General features: G+C 41.4%; 1 protein-coding gene across 3 annotated transcripts in view; it reads left to right on the top strand.

The window, feature by feature from the left end:
* The window catches only part of DENND1B (DENN domain containing 1B), a 290,895-nt gene that overhangs the window by 112,605 nt on the left and 163,281 nt on the right, over nt 1-15,009 (top strand). For all 3 annotated transcript variants that reach the window (XM_019491193.2, XM_014602934.3, XM_059728432.1), the window contains exon 4: nt 13,283-13,332. In XM_019491193.2, the coding sequence (XP_019346738.1) occupies nt 13,283-13,332 (50 nt within the window). The remainder of the gene's footprint in view (nt 1-13,282; nt 13,333-15,009) is intronic.

Below are 15,009 nucleotides of genomic sequence, written 5' to 3'. Positions count from 1 at the left end.
TGGCTGAATAGGATCCCAGTGGCTCCAAATTAAACCCTTATGCTGCAAATTGGTGGGTTTATTAACCTCTGCATGTGGCCTACAGGCCACCAGTTGTACTGCCCTGGAATAAGTCATAGAAGATGACCTCTTGTTCCAGTGTTGGACCTAGATATGGGAGAAAGAAGAAACACTGGAAAAATTGGCCATTTCCTGAGAGTAGGGGAATGTTAAAGCTTAGGAGGCCAGGTTCTGAAGGAAGTAGATGCTAATAATGGCATGCCTTTCTGCCTCTGGCTTCTTAAGTCTGTCCCTGCCTTAGTCCTTTCTTTTTTTTCTTTTTTTAACCATACCGTACTGTCTTTCCTAGTCATGATACCCATTCCTCTGTGTTCTAGCCAGCATATTCTTGTGTTTCCTTGATACTTGGTCAGTGCTTCAGGGTGTAATGAAAGTGCAAAAGAAACTCTTATTTTTCATAGCTGGTCCTGTGCCAGAGTGGCCAGCCTTTTGGAAGAAACAATTTCTGGGGAAGTTATTCTTGTCACTTGCAGTCCCTGGTTGGAATATATTTAGTGCCAAATTGGACAAGTTTGGTGTTTGAGCTGTAGCAACCTCTCTTCAACATGTGGTACCATAGAATTTTCAGAGGCCAGAACTTGACAGTAAGACAGGTATGATTAGGGTTTTGGTTTTTGTTTTTAAATTCAGTGGCATGTTTTTGATAGTTTAATTTGTTTATAAATAAATGACTGCTCCAAGAAAGCATTTTCTTAAGACATGAACTAATCCCTTTCTAGGATGAATGAATTGTGCATTTTTCATCTTTTCATTTCCTAAGGACTGGGTTTTTTGAAAAAGGACATGCTTAATTTTGTTATGCATCTGTGCTTAAATTCATTAATTCATATTTTTATGAATATAAAACACTGAAAAAATAAATATCCATTTAGGGACCTCACATTTGAAAATATGAGTGTATTTTTGTTTCACTTTTTCTCTTACGATTATATATCAAACAATGCAATTGCAGAATTATTTTTTATCATAAAAGTAATCCATCTGTTTCAATTCAAATTAATACACTTTTAGTTCAGGGAAGTGGTGCCACTGCGGTTTGGATATGCAGTAGTAATTAGGCTAGAGTTCTGGCTTCCCAGTTCTTTCTCTAAGCTGGCTGCTGCTTTAGGTGGCCTCGCCTCTGTCACCTGAGACTGTTTTCTTTGTGTTGGCTATGCAACTGCAACTCCTCCCTCCCTTCTGGCTCAGCAGAGCTTCTTAACTTGGCTGTACCCTACTGCTCTGCAGAGCAATGAGAACAGTTAGTCTTATCTGACAAAAAGAAGATTCAGTGGCTTGCCCAGCAGGAAAGGCTGAGTCCAATTCCTCCTCCTCCTCCTCCTTCTCCAAAGTCAGCCAACTATAATGTGGAGGTGGATGGGCGGAGAAGAGATTTGGAAAGGAGAGGACATTGGAGAAAATCCTTTATTCTCCAATTTGACATCTAAATGTGGCTTTTCCTTTCCTAGATTTGCCAATGTTCAGAAATTAAAATATATTAAATACGAAATGTTTAGATGACAGATCGGGCCTAGGAAGCTCAAAGAAGGTGAGCATTTGATTTAGGTTTCCAGAACAGTAAGCCTTATGCTTTTAAAGTCTACCATGAGTGTTTCTGTGGGACTGGCTGCTTTTGGGGAATTGCTAATGAGCTGTAGCCTTTCACCTGTAGTCCACATTGTGAGTCCTGCCAAGATGAGCAACAATTTAAGTCATTTCTGTCTAATGGATGTTTGGTAGCCTGTCTATTAGGCTAAATACAGACACTCTGAAAGCCTGAGGCAGAATCGATCTAAATTACGTGGTTTACTCTAAACGGCTTGGGTTAGATCAGGAGCAAACAGAACACACATTTGCCCTTTTCTGGGGGGCAGGGCAAGGGGTAGGCATGCAGGCTTCCTGCACTGGCTGAGTCCAGCAGGTTGGGGGCACTTCTGCATGCCTCCCAGCAGTCTTCCCAGGCTGCTGGACACTGCAGAGGGCAGCCAAGCAGCTGGGCCACCCTTGATTGCTTGCCCAGCGAGTACTCCTGCTCCTGCTGCCACGTTCTCAGCCACAAGCATCTATCAGCTGCAGGCAGTCATTGGAGGGAGGCATGCTTGCCCTGCAGCCCAGTCAGGCTTCATCTCCATAGGACTATCCCTGTTCATGGCAGCTTAGGGATTCCTGGGCTTTGTCCGGCTTTGTGTGGGGGCCCACTCCAGACAGGTAGGGATCAGAGTTTATGAGCTGCTGGGGACAGGTGGTGCCAGTGGGGCACCTCACATTCCTGGCCCAGGTTGGCAGGCCACAGCGTTCCCTTCCCCTGTCCCGGTTCTGTCTGAGGCCTGGGACTCATGCACTTGAGCAGCTCTGGGAAGGGCTCAGGGATTCCTCCCTTCCTTTCTCCCCACTTCCAAGCCAGCGATGAGTTTGTGGCAGAGCTCCGGTCCCAGGGGGTGGGGTGGAGTGCGTGGGATTCTAGCACTGAGATTGGTGAGGGCAGTGGGTCCCTCAATAGGCCAGGCTAAGCTGGCAGCCACCCGTCCTCTGCCTCTCCAGAGAGCATTGTCAAAGACAGCATGAAGGGGATTCATTGGGCAGGGTTTGGCAGAGACAAAGGCAGATGTGCCCAGCCAGGTGAGTTTGGGTAGGGCAGAGCCTGGCTACAGTGCCAGGGGCTGGTGAAAGATCCCAGGAAAGGCTCTGGTACACACTCATTGTATGCTTTCCAGATCAGGATGTTGGTTCAGGACTCTCCAGGCAACTGCCATGTACCACAGGTTGCTGGGGACCTCTAAGATGTACCATGGTGGCTCTAGGAGCAGGGCAGGAGGGGGAGAGAAGCTGTGCAGAGCCCATGGCTGGTGCAGAGTGGTGCTCACCTGGCCCTATCTGGGGTTTTGTCCTTTGTTCCATTGATTCACTCTGTTCCCAGGCACTGCCACTGTCAAGGTCAGGGGAAGGGAGCTGGTGAGGCTGCTGATGTGATTGTGCTGTAAACGAGTCCACCTGAGCCAAACCAGTCCAGTTGGCAGCAGGCAGGTTCGGATAGGGACTTGCCCAGCTCCCTGTGCTGTGGCTCCTGTTTCTGCACTGAAATTGTCTCTGTCTGCCTCCCTCCTCCCCACTAACCTGCCTTCCTCAGGGATCGGCTCCCTGTGCCTCTACGGGAAGGGCTTTTGCTGGAAACTCAGAGCTGCCTCTGGTTGGGTGGAAGAGTTGGCAGGAGGGAGAAATCATCTGAGCCCTTCCCAGAGCTGCTCCAGTTCACGGGTCCCAGGACTTGGAAGGAACTGGGACAGGGGATGGACACAGTTCTCTGCTGAACCAAGCTGGGAATGCAGGGTGTGCAGCTGGCACTGCCTTCCTCCTGGCAGCTTATGAGCCCCACACTTTCTTTCCACCTCTCTCTTACCCGGGGCTGATAGCTGGCAGGAGATGGGGCTGGGGACAGAGGCTTTGCTGACTTCGCTCTGTAACAGCCTGGGGGCATGACTTGCTGGGTGCTCAGCCAGAGCTTCTGAGTGCAGACTGAATTCCAGTGTGTCTCCTTGCAAAGCGGGGGCTGGTGGGGGTCCGCAAAGGAGCCTGGGATGTCAGTGGACAGCCACCTAACTTGATTCAATAGGGGATATGGTACAGAAGTTTGATGCACCACACTAATCAAATTCACATAAGTCTGTGTGCATGTTGATCCAGGACTATCTTGTATCAGGTTCTGCCATATTTAGTAATCTGTGTGCCGTGAGCTTCTGTGCAGTTACAGGTTTGGTTCCATTTCTGAGCATTTGGAATTATGTGTAATGTCCGTACCTAGCCCTAGATGAGTTCATAGATTCATAGATGTTAGGGTCAGAAGGGACCTCAATAGATCATCGAGTCCGACCCCCTGCATAAGCAGGAAAGAGTGCTGGGTCTAGATGACCCCAGCTAGATACTCACCTAGCCTCCTCTTGAAGACCCCCAGGGTAGGGGAGAGCACCACCTCCCTTGGGAGCCCGTTCCAGACCTTGGCCACTCGAACTGTGAAGAAGTTCTTCCTAATGTCCAATCTAAATCTGCTCTCTGCTAGCTTGTGGCCATTATTTCTTGTAACCCCCGGGGGCGCCTTGGTGAATAAATACTCACCAATTCCCTTCTGTGCCCCCGTGATGAACTTAAAGGCAGCCACAAGGTCGCCTCTCAACCTTCTCTTGCGGAGGCTGAAGAGGTCCAGTTTCTCTAGTCTCTCCTCATAGGGCTTGGTCTGCAGGCCCTTGACCATACGAGTTGCCCTTCTCTGGATCCTCTCCAGGTTATCCGCATCCTTCTTGAAGTGTGGCGCCCAGAATTGCACGCAGTACTCCAACTGCGGTCTGACCAGCGCCCGATAGAGGGGAAGTATCACCTCCTTGGACCTATTCGTCATGCATCTGCTGATGCACGATAAAGTGCCACTAGCTTTTCTGATGGCTTCATCACACTGCCGGCTCATGTTCGTCTTGGAGTCCACTAGGACTCCAAGATCCCTTTCCACCTTTGTGCCACCCAGCAGGTCATTTCCTAGGCTGTAGGTGTGCTGGACATTTTTCCTCCCTAGGTGCAGCACTTTGCATTTCTCCTTGTTGAACTGCATCCTGTTGTTTTCTGCCCACTTGTCCAACCTATCCAGGTCTGCCTGCAGCTGTTCCCTGCCCTCCCGTGCCCACTTCTCCCCATAGCTTTGTGTCATCTGCAAACTTAGACAGAGTACATTTGACTCCCTCGTCCAAGTCACTGATGAAGACATTAAAGAGTATTGGTCCAAGGACCGAGCCCTGCGGGACCCCACTGCCCACACCCTTCCAGGTCGAGACCGACCCATCCACCACGACTCTTTGGGTGTGATGAGAGACCCAGTTCTAGTTCTTCTGTAACGTGTTCACCTTCATGCTTGACACTAGATTCTAAGCTTTTTGGGACAAGGGCAGTCTCTCACAATGTGTTTGTAGAATGTTTAAGCATGAAGGAGCCTCAGTCTTATGCGGATCATATTGTAGGGTTCAGAGTCCTCTCCCTCTCTATAAATTTGCAAGTAGCAGCCGTGCTGTAATGTACTGAAGCTTTCAAAAGAAGTTAAGAAACACGAAGAGGGGGAAAAGCACACAATTTTGTCCAAAATCATGAAATAAAAAGTATTAAATTCATGACTTTGATATTGTACTCATGATTTTCAGCTTTTGAGATTGACAGCACTATAGTATTAATGCTAGAAGTGTTTGAGCTCTGTAAGCCCTTGACTTCAATGGGACTGTACATTTAAAGACAGATTAGAAAAACATTTGTCTGGAATGATTCTGACAGGATTGATCCTACCTTGAGAGGTAGGTTAAACTTGATGGCTCCTTGTGATCTCTTTCAGATTTATTCAATCATGGGCAAGCACCGTAAAAAAGTTGTGTGCGCCAGAATTTTGTGGGTGAAAGCTAGTGTACTGCGCACAATTAACTAATATAATCATTCATCATTGACCACAAGATGAACATGAGCCTGCAGTGCGATGCTGCGGCTAGTAAAGCGACCAAAACGCTGGCTTGCATCCATAGATGCTTCTCAGGCAAATCCCGGGACATCATTCTCCCCTTGTACTCGGCCTTAGTGAGGCCGCAGCTGGAGTACTGCGTCCAGTTTTGGGCTCCACAATTCAAAAAGGATGTGGAGAAGCTTGAGAGAGTCCAGAGAAGAGCCATGCGCATGATCAGAGGTCAGGGAAGCAGACCCTGCGATGACAGGCTGAGAGCTCTGGGGCTCTTTAGCCTGGAAAAGCGCAGGCTCAGGGGTGATCTGATGGCCACCTATAAGTTTATCAGGGGTGACCACCAGTATCTGGGGGAACGTTTGTTCACCAGAGTGCCCCAAGGGATGACGACTAGGTCAAATGGTCATAAACTACTACAAGACTGTTTCAGGCTGGACATAAGGAAGAATGTCTTTACTGTCTGAGCCCCCAAGGTCTGGAACAGCCTGCCACCGGAGGTGGTTCAAGCGCCTACATTGAACACCTTCAAGAGCAAACTGGATGCTTATCTTGCTGGGATCCTATGACCCCAGCTGACTTCCTGCCCTTTGGGCAGGGGGCTGGACTCGATGATCTTCCGAGGTCCCTTCCAGCCCTAATGTCTATGAAATAATAATAGTGAAAATGGATTATTTATAGAGATGGTAATGTTGGAGTGAGGTTGTAGTGATGGTGGTCCAGGAAATATGTGAGGCAAGGATTTTTGTGAATGAAATCTTTTATTGGACCAACTGTATGCTTGGAATGGACTTAGATAAGCTTTCAAATGCAGTGCATTTTCGTTCAGACTTCTTGCACCACATTTGAAAGCTTGTCTTTTGGACCATCCTAACCAGGCAGTTGGTTCAGTGAAAGATATCATCAACAAAAATCCTTGCTGCTCATCTATTTCTAGAGAAATGTTTGAAATCTACCTATAGAGCTAAGGAAAATTCTCAGAACTAAATTACCTGACATAGTCTCTGGACAGGAAAGAGTTTAAGTTCATTGGGTTTAGTGAATTAAATTAATTACTGATTGCAAGCAGCTTATTAAAGGTTTCAGAGGTGTATCAAATACTTCTGCTGTGAAAACCTTGGTAGAACTTAGAGTTCTACTTCCCTTATTCTATACCTGCTCTTCCTAAAACAATCTAAAAAACCTGGGTACAGTAAATGATGGGTTTTTTAAAAAAAAGAAAGAATGCCCAAATATTTAAATAGGAATTTCATAGATAAGATTCCAGTAAAATCCAAACCTTAACTCTTATTTGTATTATACCTGTAACCCTGTGGCAAGCTTACATTTGTACCTTTTCATTTGTTTCATCATGCCTGTTCAGTTGTTTCTAGAACAAGTATGTCTTGACCATGACACGTATTAATGTAAAACCTATTTGCTAATTTTATAAGGCAGAAGAAAGTAAAAACATGTTTAGAAAGCCCTTGGAAATATTTAATCCGCCATAGAATTACCCAATCTATTCAGAGAGAATGAAGTATAGAGAGATACATAACAATTGAAACAGTTTGAGGCATTTTAACTCTGAATTTCAAGTTTTCGAACCTTTCTATTTCTGATAAATAGAACCTTAATGTACCAGCCCCTGGGAGCCTGGCTGGTAGTGGCTTGAGGTGAGCTGTAGTTGGTTGGCCTCCTAGCTGGCCAGCTGCTGCCTGAGCTCTTGGGGGCCCGATCATTTTTCTTCTTCAGAGCCTGCCTCCTGTGCTGACGATGGCAGGAGTAGAGCTGGTCCAGGCGATGATGGTTGGCACCAGGGCTGCCGGGTACTCTGTGGCTGCCTCTGCCCCATGTTTCCGGGGGGGGTGAGGTGCTATGTTGGGTCTTGCTGCACCTCGTAGAATGCTGGAGGACTTCAACTTGGTCATAATAGCTCAAGTAGATTTAAAATTAAGAATTGGAATGAAATATGAAGGATTTGTAAGAACAGAGATAAGAACATGAGAGATCCAAAGCAGAGAGACCAAGGACATATCCCCACTAAGACAGGGCACTTTCCAGTGGAAGAGTTGAGAAAGGATTAGATAAGATACTGGAATATAGAAGAGAAAAAAGGCCAGCCTGTAAACAACGGCAACATCCAGTAACATGGGAGGGAGCATGGAGGTGTAACATAGAAAGAAGGAGAGAGAGAAGATTGAGAGAAGAAGAGATGCTTCCTTTCAAGAAGAGGAGGAAAAAATGAGGAAGAGTAATAAAACAAAGGTAGAGCCCTAGACAAATGGGGAAAGCAAAAGGGGAATGGTAAGAGGGAAGGAAATGAGAAAAGGATGAATGAGGGAGAAACAATAAAAAAGAAATAATATACAAAATATTCTACATCTAAGTTTGTGAATATTATTTATCTGTGCTCTTCTACACAGGGATATTTTCCTGGATGATGTTCTTTTTCTCTGAAAGCTTGTGGGGATGGGAATAGATGGTTAGCTATTTTGAGCACATGTTGTAAGAATACTGTTGACTATCCAGTTTGAATTCTGTAACTAAATTATTGAAGTGGTTTTGGTTGCTACTTTTTTTAAAATTCTGCTTTCTCCCTGGACAATTTGGAAATGTCTCTGGAATGGACATTGTGTGACTTTGGTTTAGGATTGCTCCCGTCCTCCTTACACTTTCTCTTTTCTTTTCCTCTGTCTGTAATTAAGACGTATTTGAGGATCTGCTCACTTCCTTGAGGCACAGTCTTGTTCTCTAGAGCAGGGGTGGCCAACCTGCGGAATGGAAGCTGGTCACCGTGTGCTTGTGCAAAGATTCAAGGAGACGTATATTAACTTCTGAAGAGCTGCATGTGGCTTCAGAGCCAGAGGTTGGCCACCCCTGCTCTAGAGTATATGCTGTTGGAAAGGCACGGAGCCCTTTCTTAAGAAGCAAACAAAAAAAACAATGCTGGAGCTTGCCAGGAGGATCGTATTTTCCTGCCGCAGATGAAATAGTTCTTTTTCATATAATCTGTCCGTGCAAGTGGGGATTTTCATTCTTTTCATATAACTCATAAAAACGTATTCCTCCATTACCCCATTAAAACTTAGACTATGCAAAAGTCAGCATATATCATAAAAAGAAATATATACATTTCCCTGATGACTGTATATACCTGCAAATCCCCTACCCAGTTACTTAGTTCACGCTGCATAACATATTAAGTATCCTGCTTGAATAATTTTATATAATCAAGTCTCAAGAAATCCAGTTCATTGCCTACAAATTTGTTTTCAGGAGGCCTTATTGTTGTGGGAAGTGTTACCTTCTTTAACCATATAGTGAACTCCCTCCAAAATGACATAAACTAATATTAAAAAAAGTAAAGACACTGTAGCATCATAGTATCCACATGTGGGTTATACCAATATAAGCACCGTGATTTTATATTTACACCAAAGCTATGTCTGTATAACTTCCCTGTGCAGACAATCCCAAATACCCTTTAATTTACAGTTAGGTGTTAGAGAGCTTTATTGAAAACAAAATATGTTACCAAATTGCCTTTCCAGTCCGTATGCGTGCCATTCTGGTACGTAAGTTTAATTACTGAGTGTACCTCATTTCAAACTGACTGACTATCAAAATGCCATGGGTTACAGACTCCATGTTTCTGAAGCTGACATAATTTCAACTTGTGTATTCAAATTCTACTTTTAGGATGAAAGTAAGGTGGATGAAAAATCCCTTTTACAGAATATACTGGATAGGTATTATGGCTGAAACTTTGGTTCCCTTGAAGTCAGTGTAAGACTTGCCATTGATTTAAATTGACCCAAGATTTTGTTCTGCGTTTTTCTTCCTCATACTCTTCTAGGTGAGAAAGGAATGTTGAGCACAATGTTAGTGCATTTACAGTTCTTTGACCAGTGGAAAATCTAATTCATCTACTTAGTTGGTTAATCCAATCACAGCGTGGAGATTAATTAAATTAGGCTTTTGCATTTCTGAATATTGATTTATATAAAATAGTGAAGTTCCCCCACTCTCATTATGCCCATGACTGCCTTTTTTTTTAAGAAAGTCAGTCAGTCTTGCCCTGTCTGTGATAACTAACCTCTAAACAAAAGGGCAGGCCATAAGTTTTTCCCAAGGCTGCATTGTCAATTGGCAGGAGGTGGACTTCTGACAGCAAATGGTCGATATCAATGAGTTAAAAATCATCATTGTTCTGTAGATGAAGAATATGTAGGTGATGGGTACCATATAAAAAGTTACATAGATATAAGTATAGTTAAATAAACAAAACAATACAAAAACACCCACCGCTTTTGGATTTCAGGCTGCTGCAGTGGTTATCTCACCACAGGAGCACAGAGAGTGGTAGTTGTGAGCAGACTGGTGGCATGGAAGGGTGTGATGGGTGTAATTGTGAATTACATAGAAGCACTGGATGACAACCCTGTGAGATTTACAGTGTCTACTACTACATTATAGAAAAACGGACTTTATATGGACTATGTTAGATGCTTTGTTCTGGCCATGGGCAGAGGGAGAACACTCCTTTCTCTCCTTTATAGGGGTTCTGTCCAGGGGAACAGATTTTTATCAACAGAGCATGCTATTATGAGTAAATGAATTCATCTATTTTGTAGTGTGGGGATTTTTGAAGCTTACATGACTATAGATATGCTTATGTAGAAACCTTTCTAAATATTGAAGAAGTAGCTAGTTGATTTAATTTCAATTTAATTAATTTTTTTTGAAGGTCTGTAAGATTTCTCATTTGTTTTCAAGAGAATAGTGCAGTATGTAATGAGTTGCACATCAAACTTCTTTCCTTACTTGAACAATGTATGCTGTTTCGAAAATACCAAAATCTGGAATTATAAGTGATGATGATGATTCACTGGTAACATGAATCATTGATAATTCTTGTGCCTGAAAAACTATGCAACCTTTTTCCTTCCAAGAAGAACACCTATTTTTGTTAAGCCCTATTGTTAATCAAATGGAAGAGATTGTCACCATACTCTTCTTGTTTCCTGATGAACACACTTCTTTCTACACAAGAAGAAGGTATAGCTTATGTACTTCCCTTGGAAATGAAGATCTATTAGATACCAGAATTCAAGTTTTATTTGGGGGGAAAAAGTAACAAGTACTGTGTGTCAACTTAAAATCTATACTTATTATGTGATTTTGTATGTAATACCGAGATTATTCTTTTCAATTAATTACACACTAGTAATATTTTAAAGACATCTAGAAAGCATCACATATACATGTTATTTTCCTCCATTTGAAAATCTGAATAGCACCTGTAATTAAGGGAGAAAACTGAGCCCTGGAAGCTAGGTAGGACTTCCATCTATTGATCTGTGTAAACCCAGCTTACACTGTCAGGGGAGAAGCAGTCAACTGCTGAGCTGCTTTGTCACTGACATAAGCTGAGAGAGGATTTTTTTGTCTATACTGTTTATACACCAGTCTATAGACCTGCTGGCTGGTTGAATTTTAAAGAGTGCGGAGGTTTAAAGACTTGTCCCCTGAGGGATGCTCCTGCCAGTTGGGAAGCGAGCTGAGGCTGTTTTGCAGAAGTTTGTGCGTGTGTATTGGTTGGGGCTGGGGGAGGGGTGGGAGGCAGAGCAACCAGAAAGTAGTGTAGTTCATTTGAGTCTTGAAAATGTTGCAAAATGCACTGATAATTTTCACATTGTTCAGTCAAAACACTGAATTAATGTTTCTGTTTTGTTTTCTTACTTGTACGGTAATTTATTCAGAAAAGATCCAGTTGGGAGATTGAGATGAATATTGCAACTGCTTTTACATAATGTGAAAGCAGTCCTACACTCACCAAGCAGCAATTAATATAGTCAATATTAAGTTAAAAATGCTGTGTGTAAACTAAGATATGTTAAAATCTGTGAATTGCCGAAGATGACAGAGTACTGAAAACCTGGGCTCCTAATTAGCATCTGTGGAATTACAGTTTAAAAATAAATTTGTTTCCCTGAAGAAGGAAATTCAAAGTTTGGGAGCCTGAAAGAATAAACTATTTGAAAATATTAAATAAATATTTCAATGATACGTTTACATTTTTTCTCCTTTGGTTTGACTTCATTGTTTTCAGCTTTGGTTCAATTTTTATGATTTTATTTTATTCCTAGCTCTTCCCACAGTGGCCTCTCATGCCAGCCATAACAGGGGCTGAACAATCATCTCTTCTAAGAAGAATAATATATGATGCTGTGTAGAAAGACATTTTTCATAATCAAGTCAGTTAGCATTACTTTCCAAAACATAGCATGTTACTTTCAAATTATTTTTATTTTTGCTCTCACAGTACATAGGAGTTTCTAAAACTGGTCCAGAACAATGGGCTTTCTTTTTCTTAAAATAAATCCCAATATAGTCCTCTATTGGCATGCACTATATACCTTTGAAAGAGTTGTAAATAATAATGCATGTAATACAGTATTTTAAAATACGCATACCTTAATGTTTAGCGTATGATTATTTTTCATGCATCTATGTATTGAATCTGGAAAATATTGAAAGGAAGTGTGGAGTGTGGTTTACAGGAATTTATCTGCATGATTTTCACTCATGGAAATGGTACCCCATCCTGTGAAGTGCTGAGTGCTCATTGACTTCAATGGGATTGGTGGGTGCTGTCAGTCAGAATCTTTTATCCCCACCTGTGTCACTGGAAATTTTCCGCTCGAAATCCTCAATCCTGCAAGCAGACAATCAGTGACTTGACTCTCATGTATCTATATGCTTCTGTATGTCCTGCATAATTTTATATTTTTATGTTTGCAAGATTGGTACAATAAGAAAATATAAATTCTCTGAACTAGCTACATTTTTATCATAAATTGTCTTCCTAAGTTGAAACATTTCACACAAGGGGGTGTTTTCCCAATTGGTTTGCTAGAAACAAGGCATTAATTACTAGGGTTTTCTTTTCTTTTTTTTTTGGTTGGAATGGGGGTAGGAGCAAGAGGGAGGATTTTGTCCAGTCAGTGATATACTTTACTACTGATTTGTTGACAACTGATACAGTTGTTCTCTTCTAGAGAGATGCCTTGTAGTTTAAAAGAAAAGTATATTTTAATATTCAGTTAAGACATTTTTTTGTCACTAAACAGCTTTTAAATATCCTTTTACATTAGCATCTGAACACTGCGGCACTGGTTATATTTTTCCTCTGTTAATAGTAAGGTTTGCTTGTGTATAACTTACAACTCTACCAAAGGGTTAACCATATAGATTTCTGCTTTGTACCAACAGAAGATTTTCATCCTTTTCAGCAATTGACTATGAAACATGTATAGAGTTGTTATACCTCTCAGTAATTCATTCTGCTGCCAACTTCATTCCCTTTTCTCTGCCTGCATTTTAATTGAAACAACATTTGTATTTTTGAGCCAGGATCTGTCAGAAGTCCCTGTGGCTAGTCTGTGGTACAAGTAGCAGCAGACGTGGCTTACCCATATGGTGCGGTGCTTGTAAAATCCATATGGCCTTGTTGAAGGGAATCCCAGCGGGGATGTGAAGGGTGTTAATACCCTTCAGGCCAGGCCTTTCCCTCCTGGGGCTTCTATGGCATTGTCTTTGCAATCTGCCAAAGCACAAACTTAATTCCTTTTTAATAATCAATTATTTCAGTCAAGGAACGTGTGCTATATTTCTTGCAGCCAAATATTTTCTTGAATTTGATTTTCTGGCAAATAGAATACCAATTTCTCCTAAGATAAAAATGATATCAGAATCCTAACTTTCTTTCTTCTGTTTTTATAGGAAGTGCTGAACAGTGTGCCAAAGTTCTGCTTTCCCTTTGACATTGAAAGGTATGTGATACAATGGTCATGTATTTTAAAATAATTAACTTGCTGTATTTGTAATGTTTAGGGAAAACACTTTTTGCATGGTAAAATGTAAAAAATAGGAGCAAAAGTAAATGCACTGTGTCCCATATTCTTGCACCTGTGGATGAATAGAATAATGACTAATACAGTCAGTATGACCTATTTTTCCTTTGTTCTCCAAGTAGGTAGTTAGACACTGGTAGAAAAATATCAAAGCACAGTACATCCTTCATAGGATTTTAAGAATACTGTTTTGATATAGAACTACATCCTGCTTCCAACTTCCTCCAACCCAATTGTAAACACCATCTGTGTAATGTAAAGATACGAGATAGTTGCCTCCTGACAAGAGTTCTACAGAAATGGTGCAACATACTAAGATAGATGCTCCCATTGTGCAGTTTAAATATGTATTGTTTGGGTTTCATCTTATAGGAAAAATCAAAAGAAATTTAATTTCATACCAGTAATTAAATGGGCATGAGTAACATTTTTTTTCCCTGAGAGTAGAATGAAGACATTTATATGTCAGCATTTTAATGTCAATTTTAGTGTGCCTTTGGCATTGTAGTTGCAAGTCATTTGAAAAGTTCATGCAAAATATTTTTATTAACTAAAATGTTTTTATTTACTTTGTCCACATGGTAAATGATGATTTAACCAGTTTTGAAGATGTATAGCTCAGAAAACTTGTGGTGTAATGTCTGTTTGAGGAAGCTGATATTGCTACTGGTATGGATTTGGATAGTTAATGTATGATGCATCCAGGTGTCATCCAGATCTAGAGGATCTCAGTATGGTATTAGCATTCATTATATGGAGAGGTTTGAGGATAAAAAGTCACTAAGAAACAGAAGATAAAATGGAAACTTGTAGGTGAACTTGTTTTTTTTTGTAGGGGAGTAGACAGGCTGGAGAGAGATACAGAAACCTTACAGATACATATTTTATGAAGTAATTTGGCCATCTACCTTTTTATATCTTAAATTCCACTTAAATTATTTGACTTTTGAACTGATTGAACACATAATCCCTTATACAATTTTTATGAGTTAAACAACCATATTAGTGCTGTTTGCATTCCAGCATTTGAAATCTTTAAATTGTTGTACTTAAAATAGGCACCCATATCCGTTTCAAAATTATAGTGAAGGTGTAGCATAGAAAGCAAATTTGGGATGACAAAAACAGGTGAGGTTCTGTTGCTGCCATCCAGTGGCAAAAACTTAATCCGTAACCATTGTCTTTCAAAAAAGGACAGTTATAGTGGTGTGTATGAAGCTGTAGTAACCCAACTTTTTTTTGTGGAAACAAACCACCAAACAAATTGATTAATGAATTAGTTTTAGAGCCTCTCCAGAAGAGGCTCCAGGCCACTTGCAACGAATCCAGGTAAGTATAAAGACAGATAAAATATTAAAATAAAATAATATGTAGAACAAGCTCCCAAAACAGCATCCGAAATTTAACTCTGCCTGCTGAAAGCCTTTTTTAAAAATTAAAAGGCTGTATAACCATTCCAGATATCTATAGAAACATGGACATAGTATGTTTTTGTTTTGTTTGCTTGTTTGTTTTGATAGTATCTGCTGTTTGACTTCATATAGGTAGCAGGTAAAGCATTGTCTGTATTTTTGGTATAGCTTTTCTGCATGTTTC

Source organism: Alligator mississippiensis, chromosome 5, assembly GCF_030867095.1.
Source record: "Alligator mississippiensis isolate rAllMis1 chromosome 5, rAllMis1, whole genome shotgun sequence".
In the NCBI taxonomy this organism is placed as follows: Eukaryota; Metazoa; Chordata; order Crocodylia; family Alligatoridae; genus Alligator; species Alligator mississippiensis.
This window is presented reverse-complemented; position numbering and strand designations above follow the sequence as displayed.